The sequence below is a fragment of the Neolamprologus multifasciatus genome, chromosome 2 (assembly GCF_963576455.1).
Source record: "Neolamprologus multifasciatus chromosome 2, fNeoMul1.2, whole genome shotgun sequence".
NCBI classification, from domain to species: Eukaryota; Metazoa; Chordata; class Actinopteri; order Cichliformes; family Cichlidae; genus Neolamprologus; species Neolamprologus multifasciatus.
The window spans coordinates 16,131,517-16,155,085 of NC_140440.1; the positions used below are offsets into that span (position 1 = coordinate 16,131,517).

Sequence of the window (23,569 nt, forward strand, 5' to 3'; positions counted from 1 at the left end):
CTCCCAGTGGGAAATGGACCATAAAGCTAACTATAGTCTGACTTAAATACTGTTACCTTAGATGGAAGACAGGATGACAGACAGATGAGCACATGTGAGTGCTTAGAATTAGGGCGATAGAGGGATCTGTGCTAGCCTTGGATTCTTTAGGTTGGTAATTTTCATTACATTTTTTAGTTTTTAAGTAAAATTTGATGGAGCAAGTATTTTTTAGGTTATATTTAAGTTTGGGGTTTTTTTTCAGCTCTAACAATGATTTAGATCATTTCATTATTAATCATAATCTTATAAACAAAGTGTATAAACAATAATAGCTAATATATCTAAATAGTTTCATTACAGAAGAAGAACATTATAAAAAGTAAAAAGAAGAACATTCGATAACATGGCATCAGTGTGCAAAATAACCGTGAAACAGATTGAACAGGAATTGGTTATTGGTTAAACCAGAGTGCTTTCCAATAATACAACAGATAAAAGTTTAAAACCATACACGAAGTTGACAAAGAAATAAATATAAATTTAAATTAATACATAAATGAAAATGATAAAAATAAATCAGTATATATATTAAATATTAAAACATGAGTAAGATAGACAATAAAATATGCAATAAATAACATTAACAAAATAAAAAAGATTAAGAGCAACAGCTGACTACAAACTGACTACAAACAGACTCTGGTGCTACTCCTAAAAAGCCTTTGAAAAAAAGTGCATTTTTAAAAGTGATTTAAATATTTCAAGTGTTGGGCCAGCCTAATATGGACGGGCAGTTTATTCCATAATTTGGGGGCCACAACAGCAAAAGCTCCGGTCCCCCCGATGTTTCAGTCTCGACATGGGGAGAGCAAGGAGCGACTGGTCAGTTGAGACCTTCGTGGAGTGTATTGGTGCAGAAGGTCTGACAGGTAAGAAGGAGCCATTTAAAACTTTAAAAGCAAATAATAAAATTTTGAAATGAATTCTAAATTCAGGCAACCAGTGTAAAGAGGCAAGAGCAGGGCTAACGTGCTCACGTTTGCGCGTCCCTGTCAGCAGGCGAGCAGCAGCATTCTGGACCATTTGCAAGCATCTTAAAGTTGCTTGACACAAACATAAGAATGTTTATACATGTATATGTATATATATATACATATACATGTATATGTATATGTATATATGTATATGTATATATGTATATATATGTATATATATATATATATATGTATGTATATGTATATATATATATTTCATGTTGCATTAATGCAGACCTTCCCAAAGTGTGGGGCCCACCCCCTAGGGGGGTGCAGAGCCATTGCAGGGGGGGGCGCAGCATGAAAAGGGAAAAAAAAAACAAAAAACAACGCTTGGACACTGCTAGCACGGGGCGCCTACACAAACGCAAAGCAGGAGATGAAGCAGCGCTGAATATGTTTCCAAACCAACTTCATTCTAAACCAAAGACTAGAAAATATGGTGAAACATATCTTCCCTTTGGCTTCACCTGGACAAGTGCCAAGGTGCCCACATTCTTGATTTTTAGTTCATAAACACTTGTTGTAATGACTAACTACTCCTGACAGTTTGGAGATGTTAGCTCTTTATACAGTAAAGTTGTTTACTAAATGTTTGAGGTGTGAAATAAAACGCAATTGAGCAAAATATGGGTGTGTGTGGTTGGAGGATGTGTTCGTGCGTGCGTGTGCGCGCGTGTGTGCGCGCGAGGGGGGGGGGGGGCGCGAACATTTTTCTGTAAAACAAAGGGGGGCCCAGCGAAAAAAGTTTGGGAACCACTGCTTAATGTGTGCATCTGTACATTACCAGTCAGCTAGTAAGCCTTTCCTGGGATCCATTGGTGGTGGCTCCATTCTTTGGTGCTCTCTCCTCACTGCATTAAACGACTGCATGAGTGAAGCAATTGAAAATTACTCTCATGATTCTTTCTCCCCTATATTCAGGAGTGCAACACTTACAGGCTTAAATTTAAGAGCTTCAGACTAACTCCTAATACAAAACCCACATTTCAGATTCACCTGACTGAACTGCCCACTGACATCATGTTGTGTCTCTGGGTCTACACAAATATAAAAGCTGAAATCTTCAAATAAGTTCAATCTGTAAACATGTCACATATCGACACCAGATAATCTTCTCAGACGATCGACCCCAGCCAAACCTCAGATCTTCCAAATGTCAGGATATAAAATGGCCTGATAATCTTATGGTGTGTCCCCAGCCTGAGAATAGATGAGCTGGCCTGTGGGTCCGTAAGACTGTTCTGTTACAGAAAGGTTTAAAGAAGTCCTCCTGCTGTGAGGACGCCTCTGCTAAAATGCGAGGATTTGAGATGTAAAGAAAGAGAAAATATCAGTAAATCAACTCAAAAACAAACTTTGTGGAAAAGTCAACAACCTATATTACCCTATTTCCTGTTCATTTCATGGAATTGCAAAGTATTTCTCCACCAAAGCATTTCTGCACCAAAGCATTTCTGCACCAAAGCATTTTTGCCCCAAAGCATTTTTTCACCAAAGCATTTTTGCACCAAAGCATTTTTGCAATGCATAGATTGAGAAATAATGATGAGACCAGGTTTGGCCTTTCACAGGAACAATTTGTCAAGAGATTCAAGTCAGCAGTACAAAAAATGTTTTTATGGTATACACTTAATATCACAGAGAAGAGATGAATACATATGATACATAAGATATCCCCACTTCTGATTTGAAGTTTTACTAATCTCACACAGTGCTTTATATTCCCTTTTATCCAATGTAAATTCACAAGATAAGGAAGCACAGCAAGTCTCTGCATTAACCCGCCACAGGAAAGCAACACGCCAGCGCACTTCTAGTGCCTGGATAAATGGGGAGGGTTGCATCAGGGGAGGCATCCAGTGGAAAATCTTCAACAAATCAAACATGTGGCAAGGCAAAGAGTAAGTGATGGAAATTCAAAAAGGAAATAGGAGGAAATATAGGAAATGACAGGGAAGGGCTACTCTCCCAGATGACTGGGTGCTGTCCTCTGGACAAGGAGACGTGGTGGTAGAATGAGAAAGTGTGCAAAAGCATTCAAAAGAAGAGCTTTGCACAGAACAACTGGGATAGTAGGGGACTCAGTAGATGGGAGTATTGGGAAGCTCGGTGTATGGAAAAGAGAAAGAGGTTGCAAAGTTAAAGGAAAAGGCTTGTAGTTGTGACCAGACAGTTTAACACGATCTTGGAGAGCGAGAGGAAGTCTAAAAAATACTGTGTTATTACACTGGGATAAAGTCCATGAGTCACACCAGCTGTGAGAAAGAGGTTTTGAAACTATGTTACAGCCAAAGCATTCAAAAAGTATTCATAGCATCCACTTTCATATTTTGTCGTGAATGTGAAATTTTCAACACAAAATTCTGCACACAATTGCTCATAATGACAACGTGAACAAAGTTTGCCTGAAATTCTTGAACCGTTAATAAAGTTAAAAAACAAAAACATAACATGTACATAAGTATTCACAGTGGTACCTGGTTTCCTCCAGACATGACACTTCAGGCCAAAGAATTCAATCTTTGCTTCATCAGAGTGGAAAACTGGGCTGTCATATGCCTTTTACTGAGGAGTGGCTTCTGTCTGACTAGTCTGCCATACAGACCTGATTACTGGGATGCTGCAGAAATGGTCGTCCTTTTGGAAGCTTCTCCTCTCTACACCTGTCAGAGTGACGATCGGGCTCTTGGTCAACCTCACCTGCTCAGACCGACCGTGCAGTCAGCTCCAGGAAGAGTCCTCGTGGTTCAGCCTTATTAAACATCTCAACTTTTGTTAATTCAAGTAATTTTCCACGCTCCATTGTGCCTGTGTTCGTGGCCTTTATTCACAGTCCACACAGTCACAGTATATGTCACACACTGAGACATATACTGTAGCTGAAAATGTGTAAATCTGTAGCACTCTAATGTAATTAAGTTCATATTGTTTAAAGGAGGAAAAAGTCCCGAGTACCTTACTTGTTAGCATTGTAGCGTGTTAGTCTGATCAGCAGATCTCGCCTTTACTTCTCTCTACACTTTGTTTGACGTTTGTAAATTAAGTCTCTTATGTTTTGTTACACAGTGCGATCAATGTTATGTTGTATTCTTCCTAACATTAGCTAATGTTATAGGCTACAAAATAATTGTAATAATTTGAATAGAGAATCGGTGTGTGTATTTATCTGTAATATTTGGTTTGTCTTTAAAAATGTTCAGAGATGTAGGGAACAGAATGCATGTGGCAGGGTCTGTAGTTTAAAATCACAACATTACTACGTGTTATGTGTACAAAAACTGTGACGGTTGGGATCTTCATCAGAAAAGAAGATTGTTGAAGAGTCCCAGTTGAAGACAGTTAATCATCAGATGCTGGGTTAGCAACCAAACACTGGGCTTGTGAGTCCCTGCACAATATTTGAGGGCAAATGTAACCTGGTGTTAATCAGAAAAACAAAGTTGTATTTAGTTTGAAGCTACAGGCTGTTTAATGCTGCCCAAACACGTGATGCCCCTGCAGTGGAAGTTAAGAGAAAATGCTATGGACTAGGAGATTAGAAGCTCCCTCAAATGGCTCCTTTTTATTGCTTATTTAAACTGTCACTTTGTCTCCTCTACCCTCAACAATAGAAACAAAAAACCCACAAAATTACCTCCGAATTGTAGGAGGTAATTCGTACCTCCTACGTCTGCAGGCTGTAGTAGACATCTTAGGTCAAAAAATTGCGTCTCCTTTCAGTTGTAAAATCATTACATACCGCTTAAATCGTAACAGAAAATCCCATACAGTCATATCTTTCATGTGGCCTCATCTTCTTTTGTGAATTGCTTGGATTCAAAAATCAATAAAAGAGAAGAAAAGGCCCTTTCCCTTCCAATGTGAATATTGCACTTGTACACAGTGGCTTGCTCTCTGTATTTTCTGCCATTCAGCATCACTTTGCTGTACCCTCAAGGGCAACACAACTAATAGTCACGATCATTTACTGCTTTTATTTCAATTACATTGTTTTTTATGGCTGAAGCTGTAGTTTGTCTAGACTTACACACTAAGCACACTGATACATGGCAAATGAGTCTGTACTGCTTGTTCTTCTCGTCCAAAAATAAACTTTTCCCCCTTTCTTTCTCCAGCTCTGTTGGAGAACATGTTTCATTACTTTCAGTTGCAAAAGGAATTTTTGAATTTCTGCTTCTTTTTTTTTCTTGAGTAACGTCCGTTTCTAATAAGCTTCCCACTTACTGGTGCACAGGTTTCCCACTTCACTTCCCAGAGGCTATCTGTCAATCAAAAAAATCCAGGAATATTTAAAATGACATAAAAATAGTATCTGTCAGAAACTGTTGAATTTGGGTCTTTTCCCCTCTCAGTGTCAGCGTGTTGAAATCGTAAAGGAGCAATCGCCTTAACCTTCACCAGGTGACCATTGGACTGTAGGGTTGTAGCTTAGAGCATCAGAGTAATGACGATGCTGCCAGCGTGAATGCATGTATTCAATAAGAGAGGAGGGTTACTTTGCTCATGTTGTTGTTTCCAGGCATTGCATAACTTTAATATTTTTAACTTTTGTCTGCCAGAATCTTGCCAGGTGCCACTAAACGCTACACAGAAATAATTTATGCAGATACAGTATTTCTGCATTTGGGGCATCAGCAGCATAAACATTTATGCCATACTGAATTTATTATAAACACAGAGCGTCACTATTCACGCTTCAGTCCCTGTGGAAGTTAAAGGGCAATGTGTGAAACTGTGTAGGCTAAAGCATCATCATAAACTGGCGGCGTGTCAGTAATAGTGCCAAACACTGCAGTGACTGCAGAGATATTGACGTAAAGTTATCGTTTCATGGAGCAATGGTCCAATTGAACTTAAACAGAAGATTAGCAGTGTGACCCGTACTGGACACTATGATGTCATTTAAAGCAGCTTAAACGTTCATTAACAGTGCATGTCGGAGTCGCAGGTGCATGTTGTTTTTTCACCAGACACATGAAATATGGGTTCAACAGATGGATCCATAAATGTGCAGCTTTATTAGGCAGAATACTTGTTAGTGGTCTGTAACACCAAACCAGTAAGAAGTACATAAGGAGCTTAATTAGACTTAGCATTGCAAAAAAGGCCGAACCAGTTTTAGCAACTTTTTGTAGGGAGATTTGATTTTGTTTTTGTCTGATGCTGTGTGTACCAGAAGCACATGTTTTGTTTTTCCAGCCTTTCCACTATTCACACATTTCTTTTGCTTGTATTTTTTTATAGCTTCATGGAAATAAAAACTAGTGGAAAGCTTTGAAACTACATTTAGACATTTCCCCCAAAATAAAAAAAGGAAATGTAACAATTTAAATATGTTTATTTGTTTGTTATTGTTGTCTTTTGTAATTATACTCTGACCACCAAATCCAGCAGCACCATCAAACTTACTGTCCATGCTCATTGGCTCACAGCGTCAGTATGCAAAGGCTGCTTTCTTTCCCTCCCCCCTTTAGTCTGCCTGATATCATTACTCTGCTTCCTCAAACTCTCTCCTGTTTCTTTGTATCCCTCTCCTCCTCTCAGCAGACATGGAGCATTTGTTATTTGTCCCCTAACCTACTATGTTTCCTCTCACAATGATTTATAAATAGCGTGCTCCTTAGCATATCAAAAGACACTGAAGCAAAGAGGGAAGAGTGGCAGGAACGCAGGGAGGGAAGAGACAAAAAGATTTTAAAACACTTTATGAAGTCGAATGTCGAACACTGTCACTCAGCCTGCTTGTGTCGGTAACATGGAAAGCTGCGCTTCGCTTTGAATCTTAATTCACAGCTTAAGTCTGTAATAGGTGCGTTTCAGTGCTGATTGATGGGCTGTTTATTTTACAGCTGACATGTTGTGTACATTTGAGCATGCCTTGAAGTGGGCAGGAGACGGTGGTGTGGTGGCCGGCACTGTTACCTCACAGCATGGAGGTTTGAGGTGTTTCTGTGTGGACGTCGTGGGTTCTGCTGACGCAGTCCAAAGACATGCAGTTCAGGGTGTACCCTGCCTCGAGCGCTGTGATAGCTGGGATAGGCTTCAGCCTCCCCTGACCCTAAAATTGGATAAACACAAGTGGATGGATGGAAGTGGCCACGGTTTATAACATTTATATAATAGAGACAGTGAGCGTTTCATTTCTGCATACAAGATTTACTAGAGTCATCCTCGACTCCAGATGAAGGCTTTGTGATGTGGTTGAAAGTGTTTTGGAAGTTTTTCACGGTGAGGAAGGAGCTGTCAAGACTTTCAGGGCTTTGGATCAAAGAACGTCTTGAAGATCTACAAATAATTGACACCACAAGACAACTAAAATCAAAAGCGCTGTAGTCCAATGACATAACATTTACAAAGTGGACCTTTAAATCCAATTTTTTGTTAACCTAGCCAGTAAGAAAAAATCTGTTAACTCCTGAATCCTTCTTTGTTAATATGAAATTTGATGTGTTAATAGGTGTGTTTCAATATAGGTTTTCTTAAGGGTATATGATGCTGTTTAATATAATCATTTTGAACAGCCACCGAGGCTTCTGACACTATGACTCATCGTGCCTAATGATGCCTCATGGCTGTAAGCATCTTGCTGGGTGGTGTGTTTAAACAAGCGAGTACATAATAATCTCATGTTCCCTGCAGTTTACATCATATTCCTACAGCGTCTGCCTGTTTACCAACATACATCACATCACATAGCAATGCAAAAATTCAGATTATTAACCATTGCATGTGTCAATAACAGTGAGGTGGTTCTGAAGCATAGAAAGAAGAGTTTTTCCATTGCAAGCTGGATTCAGGAGAGACTCCAACTGTTATTTCACTGTTAGATGTTTATTGCAATAGTTCGCAAAAAAGGAGAAAGTAGTAGAGTAGACTTTTATCATTTATGACAAAATCAAAACGCTCCAAATAATCAACTTTTCTTTTAAACCAGTAACACTGTGACTCTGTAGCACTGGTTTTCTATCGGGTGCTCGAGGTACTGATCTTAAACAGAGTGCAGAAACAATAATACAGGTTTAATCAGTAACCTGCGATCTTGTAACAGATGTTAGCATTTTTAAAATCCTCCACATGCAGATGGTACAAACCTGAACCCCCCCAGTCAGAAGGGCTATTTGCTGACTAGTCCAGTAAAACTGTAGGTATGTATGAAACAGACTGTGACCCAGTATCAGTGCACATGTGAACAAAGCTTCTGTGTCTTCATGTGGAAACCGGGGCCTGGACTGATTGTTAGCTGAGCAGCAGGCCGAGCCTATCGGGACACGGAGATGCATCTGAGCCCAATTAACCTCTGTCTGTTTCTTTGTGTCTCTGTGGATGCGGGAGATGAGCTTTGGACTGAATCATGACTGGCTCACATGCTGAGTGCAGAACCTTGAAATGAATGCCTAAAGAAAGTGTCATTTTTTTTCCTTTTCAGTCATTTACGCTGGTTGGTTGTTACTGAGCACAGTTTCAGCAGCTCATTGCTCTGTGAAGCTCATGTCACTTCATGTCACGGTGCTTGTTGCTAAATGAAGAGCTATTAACACTAAAGATGTACATAGTCAGTTATTGTTGTTTGACACTCTGCTGCTGAAAAAATCTTTCTAACCGCTTTATTAAATCAATCGTGATCTGAAAGTTCTCAAAATGCAACTGAATGATTTTCATTTATAATGTATGAATCATGTAGTCTATAAACGTTATTCTGTGGGATAGAATTGCATATTGTTTTTCATCATTTCACTTTCTAGTTTGTTGTTTATAACGACTAGAGTCCAAAAATATTTCAAAGTAGATCTTTCAGCTCTGAAGGACAAAATAATCACCAGATATGATCAAGCTATATTCATTTTGCACAGAAGCCACATGCTTCAGAAGAAAGTCAACTTGAGTTGCAAATACACACGAGGTTTGTAGGATGTTCAACACAAATTGTCAACAATCCAATGGAAAAAACTAATGTTAATATCTGAATTAGAAATTCTGGTATTTGGTATTCGAGGTATTTGGAGTAGCAACAACACTGTGCAGCACTGTCAACAGAGTCACTGACCAATGCAAGGACAACAGCACATATATAGAGAAATGAGAAAAGCAGCAACGTTCCCGTGGCTTAAATTATGAATGCTTTGGCTTTGCCTTCTATCTGCTTTGACCAGGGCTACTTTAGCCAAAGACTAGACAGGCAGGAAGAGAAATGGAGGACAGTCGTGATGGAGTGACTCATGGGCTTAAATCTGCTGTAACCCCTTTCTTACCCACCTCTCTGGCCTCGCTTCAAACCTCATAACAGATGTAACCAAACCTCTGAGCCATAAGAGGTATTTTGTAGCCCAAAGGAGCTGTGATGATATATATCCAGTGTTGGGGAGTAACGGAATACATGTACCGCCGTTACGTATTTAAAATACAAAATATGAGTAACTGTATTCCGTTACAGGTACCGTTTAAAAAGGTGGTATTTAGAATACAGTTACTTTGTTGAAATAAATGGATTACACGGCGGTACTTTCCTGTTTCATATTGTGGCGGGTCAGGACTGTTTCGGTTTTGTTTGACAGCTACGTGCTGTAGTTCCAGGCGGCAGCATTGCGGTTGCCATGGTTACAGGGTGACACTCTCGCTCTGCGTGTTTCCTGGGTGAGAGAGGCCTTTTTGTTGTTGTTGTGCTAAGCTAATAGGCAGAATGCAGAATGTAGCATCGTGGGCAGTGTAGTCCGTGCTGCAGGGAGAATGGACTGCCATACTCGTTATGTGTCTGTGAGGTGGGAGAAAAGGAGAGTCGAAAAGTATGAGTTGTTATTGAGCAAAAACGGGAGCTGGAAGCATGTAAATATAATAATAACCACTGCAGACATGAAGAGTGCCTGACGAGCACAGTTGTAAGTAAGCTATTAAAACTTGACTGTACACCGTGTTCGTGTTTTCCTCCAAAAACAATAAGTTCCTTTGGAGCAGCCGTTCAATGCCTCTCTTTGTCTCTTGCAAGCAGAGTTGACCCAGACAACAAAGTAAAGCTGTTTTTCGGCTACGAGCCCGACACGGAACCCGCCGTATTAGCCAGAGGTCCCTTTACTACGGTTCGGAGCCGCGGACCTTCAGTAATAGTAATAAATCACAGCAATAGTACATTCACGTAGTTGTAAAATGCAAGATAATATGTTAAGTAATCCAAAGTATTCAGAATACGTTACTCTCATTGAGTAACGTAACGGAATACGTTACAGAATACATTTTAGGGCATGTATTCTGTAATGGAATACATTTTAAAAGTAACCTTCCCAACACTGTATATATCACAGGGTGTCACTAGGTGGAGATCTGTGTTCATATGTGATGTACTAGATGTGATGTCCAGTGCAGGTCATGACCTCTATCTTTGGTACGTGGACTGTATGATGTCATATTTATTGGCTGATGGGAGTCTGCTGTACAAACACAAAGCTGTATCGTCTCATCCAGTCACATTCCCAGCTTACATCTTTTTTCTCCAGAACAGTTTTTGTTCTTTTCGGTCACATAAACTTCAGCCTAAAATCACCCAGATAACTTTTTCTATTTCTTTCACACTATTAACCTGTAATTATAAGTACGTCATTATTCTCATTTAATTATCAAAATGTTATCCTACTGTAATTATGATGCTACTGAAATGTTTTTGGATGAAATAATAAAATAGGGCATTACCTGCCATTCCAATTATAAATCTGCCTTTATAGCTAAACAGAAAAAACAATCCTGTTTCTTAAACTCTGTACTGGATACAACAGGATCTATAAATAAGCTCACCAGGATCCAGGAGTTTTTATTTTGGGTTTTCATTTTTGGCAACTCGAAATAAAGCCTTCAGTTGGGCGAGCCGGGCATTCCCAGTGGCTGTAGGGCCAGTTTGTCCTCTATGATATTTATTATTATAATATTATATTTTATATATACAGTACAGATTGTGTTTTGTTTTTTTTACTCATGCTTTAGGACTTTAGCTCAGTTTAGGAATAGGACTGTTTAGTAAAGGATGTTTTTTCTTTCACTGTTTTTGCCACATGCTGAATCTTTTCAGAAACTTGCAGAGTACAAATAAAAAGATAATAAAGATTAATCTTAAAAGATTTCAGAACTTTCTATAAAAAAGAAAAAAAAGGTGAATGTTACCATCTTCATCCACCAGGTCACTGGCACCCTGTCTGGTTCCTCACCACCTTCACCGCCAACCCCACACTCCCCACACATCAGCAAAGGTGCATTACTTTTAACTTTGGGTAGCAGCATCGTGACATGTTTAGCCTCGGATCAAACCGCGCTCAGTAATGGCCAATAATCAGAGGTGACTACTGAGGCATCAGTGTGAACATGCTCCTGTGATTAGTGCTGATTTTGAAGTGAGTATAAAGGCCCCTCCATTCTCATGACTCTCCATCCTGCTCTTTAACTTTCCAGTTTTTCAGATAGAGACTGATTTACATTTTCCGCAGCATGTGCCGAATGCTCCGGAAAGAAATCCAGCAGCACTAAGTGGTTGTGATATGTCAGGAAACAAATGCCTGACATGTCCATCATGCAGCTGGAAAAAACTCCTTAGATCAGTGTTCTGGTTAGTGATCTTAATAATTTTTAAATATTATTAATAATATGTTTTAAAAAAACAACCTGCACATTTTTAGCTTTTCCTCATGTGTAAACTTGTTTTCTGTTGTTTATACTGTTTTATCCCTTCGTTACTATTTCTCCTGACGTACACGTTTCCGTTGGGAAATCACGGCACTAAAGCCTGAAATGTCTGAAATAGTTATGCTATTTGCACTATTAAAATTAAATAAAATATATATGAAGAAACCCAAAAGAATAATAGCTGCAAAAAAATGAAAGCTTTTATTACTAATGTTTTTATTATTATTTTGTTAAGATTTACATATTTGAAGGAACGGTTGAGGCTCTTTTCATTTGTTAAAAAGTAAAACATTTCCTGTTTTTTTTTTTCTTTTAAACATACATCTGTAAAAATGAGTAAGGATCAGGCGATGACCCAAAAAACAAGATATGTAATAGATAAAAACACTTTACAGATGGAAACATTCAAAGACTTGTTTATTTTACAATAATTTCATTGCTTTAGTTTATTATCGTCTAAATTAAGGATATGGATAAGAATGCACATGCATAAAAATCACAACATGTATCTGATACAGTGATGTTCATGTTAATGCATCACTAATTATATGTCATTTTAATTGTAACAAAATATGTAATTATATATGGTCTGTTCTGCATAAAGGCCTTTTTTCAGTAATTTAATCTAATTTTAAACATAGTTTTGCGATATTACTTACAAAAATAAATCAAATGCAGACCTTTATTTCTAATGTGCTGATGCTTTACTTCTCACCTGCTTTTGTTCCTTTTCACCAGTTTCTGACATTTTTCTCAGTGCTGAAGACCATAGAACAGCTTATGAACACCCAAAACACTACAAATAATCAGAAAAAACTGCAACTCACCAAAAGCTTTTATTTTTGTGCGTGAAAATGAATTTTTGGTGGATCACCAAAGTAAAAAAAGGGTTCGTGTGTAATCCAGTGAACTTTGTATCTTCTACTGGTTTGGTACCACATGTTTCCAGTTACACTGAATATCTTTTTATATATCTTACTGATGTTGTATATCAAAGGAAAAACTCTTCAGATGCTCTACATTCTGTATTATTAGCAAAAGAAAAAGAAAGTAATGCACAGTGGTAAGATTTAAAAATGAGAAAGTATACAACACAGCAGAGGAAACACGCAGTCTACCAATGCTGAAAATTCACATACTGTAGAATAAAAACTGTCCTAACAGTGCAATCGCTGAATATCATCCTGATCAAGCTTTATCAACTAATCACAGACCAACTGTTAACCTGCCTGATTATCAAAAGTTCATGAAAGAATAGCTGTCAAACAGTTTACTGATCATTTGATGAGAAATGATTTTGTAAAGCGTTTCTGTCAAGATTTAGAGTACATCATAGTACTTTAATAGTACTTTGATAGTACTCACTGCATTCCATAGTACAGTTGTACTTTCTGCAAACAATTTCCCACGTGAGGGATTAATAAAGGCTTATCTTAGTACAGAGGCAGCACTTCTGGATGATGCTCTTCTGGCCTCTGACAGTAGACTGTTACACCTGCTAACCACAATACTTTACTACAGAGGTCAGAACATACTGTGGGTGTTAAAGTAACCATGTTGGAGTCATATTTGTCTGCCAGAGTCCAATTTGTGCTCGTAAACAGGGAGTGCTCACTACACAAACATTAGTCCCTGAGTTGGTTCTGTGATGGGACCAGAACTTTTTAAAGTAAACCTTCTTCCTTTAGGCAATGTTATTAGAAAACACTGCATACGTGTGCATTGCCGTGTAGATATTACAGCTTTATTTATCCACGAAGACAGATGATAGAGTCATGTTGTGAACACATAAAGGCCTGGATGACCTGTCACGGTATTACTGTGTTTGGTCCTAAAATAATCTTTGACACATGATGTCTAACAAGATTCTTTAGACAGTGTTGGTTTGGTCTTCAGTAACACTGTGAGGACTCTTGGAGCATTTTTGATCAGGATATGTCCTTCAAAGCACACATTAAAGAAATATGCAGGACTGCAGACACGTTCTCTACTTTTAAGATTAGATGTAAAAGTTTTCTTTTTGATAAAACGTATATTCAAGGCTGGTATCAGATGACCCTGAATCCTGCTTTAGTTTTGCTACAATGAGACTAGAACATGCGATAATGTTTCTTCTTCATCCATCTCTTTTCACTCGGTGTGTTTATACACCACTACTGTATTTAATCATTAGCAAATGTCAAACTCTCTCTCTCTCCTACAGTTTGTCTCTCCCTCCTTTAGCCCCAATGGGTTGTGGAGGATGGCCCCTCCCTCCGTGAGCCTGGTTCTGTCCTCCTGTTAAAAGGGAGTTTTTCCTTCCCACTGTTGCCAAGTGCTTGCTCGTAGGGGGTCATGTGATTGTTGGGGTTTGTTTGCTTTTTCTATTGTAGACCTTTACAATACAAAGCACCTTGAGGTGACTGTGAATTATGAATTTGCACTATATAAATATAAATGAAATGCTGTGAAACTCTCATGAGTCTAGTATGAGACAAAAGAGAGGAAATGTACTTTTTTCTCATATTAGATCTGCATCAAAATGAATTTTATGGTACACTAATCAGAGCGTGTGCCATCATTAATGCTCATTATTTCAATAAGGGAAAGTGAGCAGGCCTTACCTGAGCAGCATTACTGGACTGCAGTTACCTTTACGTCCAGATGAGGGCGACACATCAAAAAGTAAAAATAAATAAGACCTGCAGCAGAGGAAAGCAGCAGCAGCAGTGGCTGTGAGAGACAAAAACAATAGCACATGTCAATCCTTTAAAAGACATATTAGGACGCTTTATGTTAATTCCTGAAATGGGATTAGAGCACAGCGGAGTCAGGGCTTCTCTGGTGTTTGGACACAGGAAGCAGCGTTTCGGCCCACATGGCCAGACTACCAACCGACAGCTGAGACGGAAGCAGGGGGTTTGCCAACTGTCTGGCTCATTTTCTAGTAGGCCTGCTTCCCTCAGGCCACTCACAGCCAGTGTAGGAACATGTCCAACACTGTCAAATATCAGCACACTCATACACACAGAGTAATGCGCACACACTGATGAGGGGTGCTTAATTTGCCTTTTGGGGATGCTTGTAAAAACTCCATCTTATATAGATTACTGTGGTTTATGTTGTTTGTTTGTTTTGTGTTTGCTCCATATAAAAATGAGAAGTGATGACTTCCGTTTGATCTATCAAAGGACTGAGACGGCTCAGCCATTACAGTTACCTCACTGTGCCTAATCTCTTTACCAGTAAGTGTTGTTCATCATCATATCTCTGTCAACCATGAAATGGATGCAGTATTTTTTAAAATGCTTAAGAAAAATATGGATTACAAAATTAGATCGCCTTTTACCTTGCAACGTGTCAGGGTTAGAGTCTGGACAACAACCACGCTATTTTATGGAAACTGCAGTGCAGAAATACACGGGGGAAACTTTATTTAAAAAGATAACAGCTTCTAATTTCTAAAAATATTCTTGCTTGACATGTTTAGGGTGAAAGCCTGACCCTACACCGGTCGTCTTAGACCTGGTCGATGTTAAGAAGTTGACATACAGGTCGAACAAAAAATGATCTTTATATTTAATCAAAACAAATCTCATACATATACAGTGGGGGTTAGTATAATCTGCTGAGGCCTGTGTTCTCAGAATCGTCAACCCAAATCTACTGGGATATGTGATTACTGGTTTATTATATTATTATATATTATCTATATAATATTTAAATTTTTTCTAATTCTTCTTTGACAAAGCCTGATACAGTGACCCAGCATCTCTTTGGTGTTTGAAATATACCTGCAATGATTTTGTTCTTGGCTTTGCTGTAGTGATTATTAATTATCCCAAATGCACCCACGTCAGTGTGGAGAGGATGAATGTAAGAGCTGGGCATTTCCAGCCATTGCAGATGTGACATTATAAAATGCACTGCAGTGCAAAATGACACAAACAAAGCAATAAAATAATAGTAGAGTTGTTCAGTGTTATGGTGCTGTACAGTCAGACAGGAAGGAAATCTCTGTACCTGCCTGTGTGCATGGATGTGATAGTATAATGACTGCATGTTGAATTTACTGCTTCATCATTATCAACCTTAAACTTAAACTGTTGTTAGACTGTGCTGACGTGCAGGCGGGCTCACATCCAGACTTCCCTGGACTTCCCTTTCTTCGGCCTGCTTTTATTTGTGCGTCACCTGGCCTCGCCACCTGTTGCAAGAGGAAACCAGAGGTGAGGCTTCCGGTGAGCCCAAATGCTGTCAGGTTTCAGGTTGGACTCCCCCTCCAGTGTCAGCTGAGGAGCCAGGACTCATGATAAGATAGATAGAAGAATAATAATAGCAAGAATGTATAAAAATGTAACTGTATAAGGAGGCGGCTAACTTACCTCCTCTTCTCTCCTCCTCTAATCTGCTTCATCGAGCTCCTTCTTCCATGTTCTCCCACAAACATGCACAATAAACTTGAGCTCCTGACTGACTGATTCTTCATCACCATCTCCGTTTTTGTCTCTCTTCCAGCCCGCCTGACTGCAGCGCTCCTGAATAATAACCCCATCTCCCTCTCTCGCTCGCTCGCTTTCTCTCCCTCCTGTTTAAAATGCCGCTCACATGCGCGCTCCCGTGCCGGGTTTTAAGCACACACACATCCCTCTCTCTCTCTCCACACGGACCTCGGGGACGCGCTCGGTCCGTGTTGCGCAGGTCCGGCCCGCTGTGACTCTTTCGCAGTGCTGCTTTTATTTTCTTAACGGCGCCAAGTCCACCCGCACGCGCACACACTCCCTTCCTCCGTCTCCATCAGCGCTTTGATCTTGACCCCCCCCCCCCCCCCCCCACGAGCTCACACTGGGTAGGAAATAAAAACAGGTGAAGCCTCCTTTTATTACATTTGAGAATAGAAAAATAATAAAACAAAAAATCTGAATCTGCTCGTAAATAGGGAGCAAATGCAGCTGTTGCAGTGTTCGCTCACCCTAATGGATCTGGTTCAAGGTCTGGAGTATCTTTTTTCTCTTTTCGGTCAATGTGAGCGAGCCCCCCCCCCCCCCCCCCCTCTCTCTCTCTCTCTCTCCCTCCTCCCTCCCTCTCCATCTCTGCATTCTCCTCTTTTTAGTCGTGTGGGAAGCTCCGTGAATGCGGCTGCAGAAGGAGCCAGCATACTTATGCGCCTGACACGGATACTGTTCTGTCTTTACAGGAGGGAGAGAAACACAAGCTTGCTTTTCTCCGGTGTGACACCCCTCCCCCCTCCTCTGCCATTTATTCCACCTGGATATTTTTTGTGTTTTTCCCAAGGAGAGGATTACTTAAAAAATTATCAAGTCCATTTTGATTCTTTTTTTCTCCCTTCCCTTCTTTGGACCTATGAAAGAGAGAATGTGCGGACTTTCGAGCGCCTCACTTGCACCACAGCGGACTAAAGGCTGAATAACTGCATTATTCATTTTTACGCACCGGTTTCTCTTGTCCTCACTCGTCTCTCTGGTTTCTCTTCGTTTTTCTTTCTTCCTCCTTTTTTTCTCGGAAAGGAGCTTCAATATTCTTCTTCTTTATTACAGGGGGAAAGAAACAAACAAAAAAACATAAGAACTGATTCCCTCCCACTTGGATGAGACTGAAATAATATCTTCTCCATTCGCCTGCAAACAAAGTGCAGAGAACCACCAACAGTTTTTTGGGGGGTGGAGGGATTAGCGCTGCACGGATGGAGAATAACCTCGTGACAAAACCAACCTGATGGGGGCATTTTGGCCGCTTCTGCCCTCTGGAGCTTTATCCCCGTGCGCAACTTCGCTGGAAACGAACCAATATTTATTCATTGGCCCTTCGGAGGGTTGCTCAGCCGAGCTGTAGCCAGACGCACAGTGCTGGCCATCATCATCCCCTCTCCCTCCCCATTTTCTACTCATTGCTACTCCTCTTTCTCTCGATCAGTTCCCCGCCTTTAAATAAAAACTCCAAGAATGATGGACTTATTCCACCGTACTGGTGTCTGCCTTGCGCCCCTTTTCACGCCTTGGAGTCGCCGGACGCGCCGTGAAGATCTCTGAAAGCTATCTGCCTCCTCCTCCCCCCCCACCCCCTCTTTCTATTTCCCCTCATTCTGCCTTCTTCTACCTTTCCCCCGCTCCCTCTCTATCTCCCCTGCACCCAAATGAACGTTTTCCCATGGAGGTAGTACGGCCACCTTGGGGACCGAACGAGCAGCGGGGAGATTTTTCCAAGCAAGAGGAGCCCGTCACTAAGAGGCGCATCGGGTGAAATCGGACCTCCCTCCTTCTTCGCCTCTCCTCCTCTCCCTCCTCTGTTTCACCATCTCCGCCTCGCACCTCCACCTCTCCGGTTTGCTCGGCTCCCTACATGGGGCTATAGAGGACTGGGGGGAGACCTTGTTGCGCCCCTATAACTGTCGGCTTCTGCTGGGCAGACTGTTTGCACGGCTCCATCCATGTCTCACCAATCCTGCCCCGTGTCTCCAGAGGGAGCCGCATTCATCACCACCACAGCTTTGGGTAAGTCCAATTTATTTAAATCCAGTCCCATAAAAAAGATCTCTCAGATTTCGTCATGTGGAATTTCTTCTTGTGTCACAGCTGCTATAAATGGGTGCAGCTTAAACCCCTCTCAGTGTGTCAGTAATGGGCACAGTCCCAATTCTTCTTCTTCTTCTCTTTGCTAAATAATCGGAATGTGCTACTCGCTGGTAGTGGAGGTGCTGGCTCCAAATTAGACCTCCCCTAGAAAAGGGAACTGCAGCCATTTGACTTTGATTATGTTGAATCTGAGAGGCACAAAACAGAGTTGTGCTGATGTCTGTGTCTTGCTTTGGGTGTCAGAATAAGATGCATAGACGTGCAGTATTTTAGGGGTTTGGGTAATTTCCAGAGCATGTGCTACTTTTTCCTGCAGTACTGAATAACCTCCATCCAACATTTCAGGCTGTCCAGGATTTGGAGGAATGACTGTGTGTCAGTAACAGAGATACGCAGTTTATAGATTCTGATGAAATAGTGGGATCATTCCAAATGTGCATTATTAGCATCGTGGCTAGAATTTATTTCATACAGTGAGAGTAATGTTTTCTTTTTTGTACTTTAAATATAAATCGAGTTAAATATTAAAATTGCAATGCAGTCGATCTCAAATATGAATTTTGATGGTGTGTGTGTGTGTGTGTGTGCGTGCGTGCATATCTGGTTTTGTGTGCATGTATGTACGCCTGCGTGTGTGGATGTTTGTGCATGCGCCTGTCTCTCTTTTCTTTTTCTTTCCAAAGGTTACTAAATGGTTTTCTGGGGGAGGATTTCTAACCGGCGAAATGCTGCTCGTACTCCTGCTGGCAGCCTTTTCTTCTTCTATCTCCGGCTCTCTCACCTCCTCCCTCTCCTCCCCCTCAATGTCGAACGGACCCCCGATGGCAGACCCGTCCGCCCCTGACTTGCTGGCCGAGACCTGCGTCGCCTGCTCCTGCATGTCGGTGGAAAACGTGCTGTATGTCAACTGCGAGGAGATCACCGTCTATCGACCCACACAGCTCATCCCTCCGGCCTCGTCCCTCTACCACCTTAACTTCCAGAACAACTTTCTGATCATACTCTACCCAAACTCCTTCCTCAACTTCACCCACGCCGTCTCACTGCACCTGGGGAACAATAAACTGCAGAACATCGAAGGTGGGGCCTTCATGGGGATGAGTGCGTTGAAACAGCTGCATCTGAACAGCAACGAGTTAAAGGTGCTGCGTGCGGACACTTTCCTAGGCATAGAAAACTTGGAATACCTGCAGGCTGACTACAACTTAATACAATACATTGAGAAGGGAGCCTTTAACAAACTGCACAAACTCAAAGTGCTGATCCTGAATGACAATCTCATACAGGCACTCCCCGACAACATATTTCGCTTTGCCTCACTCACACATCTGGATATAAGGGGCAACAGGATCCAGAAACTTCCCTATTTGGGTGTTCTTGAGCACATTGGACGCATTGTAGAGCTGCAGCTGGACGACAACCCCTGGAACTGTACCTGTGACCTAGCGCCTCTCAAAGCGTGGCTTGAAAACATGCCCTATAATATTTTTATTGGCGAGGCCATATGTGAAACGCCAAGTGACTTGTACGGGAGGCTCCTGAAAGAAACCAACAAACAGGAGCTTTGTCCCATGGGAACAGGAAGTGAATTTGATGTTAGGATGCCACCTGCACAGCCCTCCAAAACGCCCCCAAGTACTGTGGCTCCCATAGCCACGAAAACGCCAAAAACCACAGACTCATCAAAGTTTTATGGCAATGGGATTGTGGCTGGAAGGAATAACCAGATTGTTTCCTTTCAGTTGTGTCCACAGCCCTGCAGCTGCAAAGCCCACCCTTCTGACTTTGGCATTAGCGTCAGCTGTCAGGAGAGGAATATTAAAAATCTAGCTGATCTCGTTCCCAAACCCCCAAATGCCAAGAAGCTTCACCTGAGTGGGAATTACATCCGTGACATCAATCCGAGTGATTTCCAAGGTTTTGAGGGCTTAGATCTGCTGCATCTTGGCAGCAATCAGATTGTCACAGTCCAGAAAGGTGTGTTTGCTAACCTCACTAACCTGAGGAGACTGTACTTAAACGGAAACCTGCTTGAACAGTTGCACCCAGAGATGTTTTTGGGCCTCACAAACCTGCAGTACTTATATTTGGAATACAATGCCATAAAGGAAATCTTAGCAGGTACGTTTGATTCCATGCCGAACCTTCAACTCCTGTATCTCAACAACAACGTTCTGCGGAGTCTCCCTGCTTATGTGTTTGCGGGGATCCCTTTAGCCAGACTCAATCTGAAAAACAACCACTTCATGACCCTGCCAGTGAGCGGTGTCTTGGACCAGCTGAGGTCACTGACCCAAATAGACCTGGAAGGGAACCCATGGGAGTGCTCGTGCGATCTGGTTGCCCTCAAACTCTGGCTGCAGAAACTGAGTGATGGAGTGGCTGCCAAAGAGGTGAAATGTGCCTCCCCTGTGCAGTTCGCCAACATTGAACTGCGCCTCTTAAAAAATGAGATCCTGTGTCCTCGGATGGCGAGGCCGCCATTTATTCAGACTGGCGCTACCCCTGTTTTGACATCAGTGTCGCCTGCTGGAGTTGGCAAAGCACCACCGGGAGGGCCAGTGCCTCTTTCAATTATGATCCTTAGCATCCTCGTAGTGCTAATCCTGACTGTGTTTGTGGCCTTCTGCCTTTTAGTCTTTGTCCTGAGGCGGAATAAAAAACCGGTGGGCAGGCAGGAGGGGCTGGGGAACCAGGAGTGCGGCTCAATGTCTTTGCAGCTTCGCCGCCACAGCCACAAATCCGGCAAAAAAGGTTCTATCCCCGGCGACGACTTGGGAGGCGAGGCCTTCATCCCTCAGACTATCGAGCACATCGGCAAGAGCCACACTTGCGGGATCGGTCGCTCCTCAGACTTGGATGCCGGCTTCAAATTTGCAGACTCGCAGAGGCAGAAGATCATCCTGCGGAACAGCGCAGACAAGGAGAAAGACATGCTTTCCACTCTGGAGCGCAACAAACGCCTCAGCACCATCGACGAACTCGAGGAGTTTCTCCCCAACCGAGAGCCCAGCATGTTCATCCACAACTTCCTGGACAGCAAAAGAGATTTCAACAGTATAGGGATGGGCGGATATGAAATCCGCTACCCAGAGAAAACGCTGGATAAAAAGATGAAGAAGTCGTCGCTGATAGGCGGGAACCACAGTAAGATCGTAGTGGAGCAGAGGAAAAGTGAGTATTACGAGCTGAAAGCCAAGCTCCAAGGAACGCCTGATTACCTGCAGGTGCTCGAGGAGCAGACTGCACTGAGCAAAATGTAGGGACTGTTGTGTTTGATCTGTGCATTGATTACACACACTTCTACAGTATGAAGTCAGCAACATGCAGGCAGACAGACAGCCGAACACATTTCTCTGGCTCTTTGTCCTCTCGAGACACACACACGTTATTCAAACCTTCAGATCTCTCACCCTCTGCCTTCATTTCCCTCTCTGCAGCCACACACACACACACACACACACACACACACACACACACACACACACACACACAAAGCAAAAAAAGTGCCTTCTGGAAATCCTTAATGACCACTGCAGAGAAGGACAAAATGGCTCCACACTACAAGGCTATTAGTAGAATAAACGTGGATGTATTTCACAGTAAAAGACCTTCTGGATTATCAGCCACTCATATGTACGAATCCTGCAAACTTACCATAGGACACCCTTAAAAAAGCAACCAGACATAGTATTTTTTGCTGCTACTGAAATGGGTACTTATCTTCTTCATATTTTTTTGTTGTTCTTGTTGTTGTTCTTTTTCTTTTACTGTTTTTTTTTCCAACCAAATCAAAGGGTCTTGAAACAGTGCTTGAGAATATACCTCGCTGGCTTCAGCCCGTTTTTAAAAAAAAGAAAAAGAGGGGAGCGCTGGTTGTTCTTTTTGCTCTGGAACCAATCATGTCTCCTTCTACTGGGATGAGATTAACAGAATCAGTGACTCAATGGATGCTACTTTGCTTTATTCTATTTTATTTTGTTTTTATTTGACCTTTTTTGTGTTGCTGGGATATCTATTTGATCTTGTGGATGCTCTCCGGAGTTGGCTGCAGACTCTCTGCCATCTTGTGTGGATTACACAGCAGTAGCAGTACACCTGCTCTTTGCCGGGAGGCTAAACGGCTCCCGTTTTCCATTCGTGGGAATTGGAGGCACCGCGGAACTCTTTTGGGGGAATGATTTCATGACTTGTTTTCTTTGTGTAAAGAGCCATGTTAAATATAGTGTCTTCTGAATGGAGTTGTGTTTCTCTTTAAAAATTCCTACTTACAGTAACTGTATGTTTTGGGTGAAATCTAATGGCACATACACTGTCAGAGGACGTTTCTGAAAAATGAAAAGAAAAAAAAACAAAACCCAATGATTAAAAAAAGGAAAAAAGAAAAAAAAAGAAATTACAAAGCTGCTTGCCATGTAAGCGTAACCTGGAATTTATTTTGTAAGTCTTACATTATTTGTATCTGTGGGACTGGTTTGTAAATTACAAAGAAAGACACACACACACACTCATACTGTACGACGGAGCATCATCAACATCAAGAGACTTCATTGCCAGATTGTCCAACAAACCGCTAATATAATTCAATCGGTGACCCGCCTCCCCGTCAGCTCTCAATTCGTAGAAAAGGAATGAAAATTTAACAACATAGTTGATTTATTTTTCTATGCAGGGTTATTTAAAGAGTTATCGGTATTATTTAAGAAGAATAATACGCAAAGAGTGGAAAGGACTTGATAGTGTGCTGCATCAGAGCTAATTCAGTCGATTCAAGGGTTTCTGTTTCTCTTGGTCTGCTGAGGAGCGCCTGCCGGATGAAAGGTTGTGAAATGTGATCTGTGATGTTTCCTTTTTCTTGTGTCGCACGATGAGCAAGAGGCCTGATAGAGTCTGTGACGTTTCCAGCAGTTTCCTTATTCTTATATCTCCCACAGTATCTTGTAAAAGGTTTCTTATTAACATTATGCAACCAAAATAAATGTGCATTAAACTCGATATGCTTCTGGAATTGTTGGACCTGGGAGGAAAAAGGGAGGGAAAGCGAGGGCAAACCGATCGAGGCTCTAAATTGTCGGATCTGGGCCGAATCATATCGGAAAAACAACCATGTGCAATATTAGCTCAGTCTCCGTTTTGTTTTTAATTTATTTAGTTTGAGATGATATTGTCAGGACAAGTTCTATTTCAAAATTCTTTATTCAACTTAACTCTATCCGGTCCTTATTTAAAAAGTATTGTTAAGTTAAAATTATGAGTGTTTATTGACATTACAAATGAATAGAATGTATCTTGGAAAGTATAATAAATACAATTTTCTAT

At 41.4% G+C, this 23,569-nt stretch overlaps 1 protein-coding gene and 1 long non-coding RNA gene across 2 annotated transcripts in view; both read left to right on the top strand.

Moving 5' to 3' along the window:
* The window catches only part of LOC146524145 (uncharacterized), a 203,372-nt gene that overhangs the window by 174,871 nt on the left and 4,932 nt on the right, over positions 1 to 23,569 (top strand). The window lies entirely within an intron of this gene.
* slitrk4 (SLIT and NTRK-like family, member 4) lies at positions 16,748 to 23,245 on the top strand. Its single transcript, XM_085177138.1, has 2 exons — positions 16,748 to 18,169; positions 18,934 to 23,245. The coding sequence occupies exon 2, from the start codon at positions 18,976 to 18,978 to the stop codon at positions 21,511 to 21,513; it is 2,538 nt and encodes an 845-aa protein (XP_085033264.1). The 5' UTR covers positions 16,748 to 18,169; positions 18,934 to 18,975; the 3' UTR covers positions 21,514 to 23,245.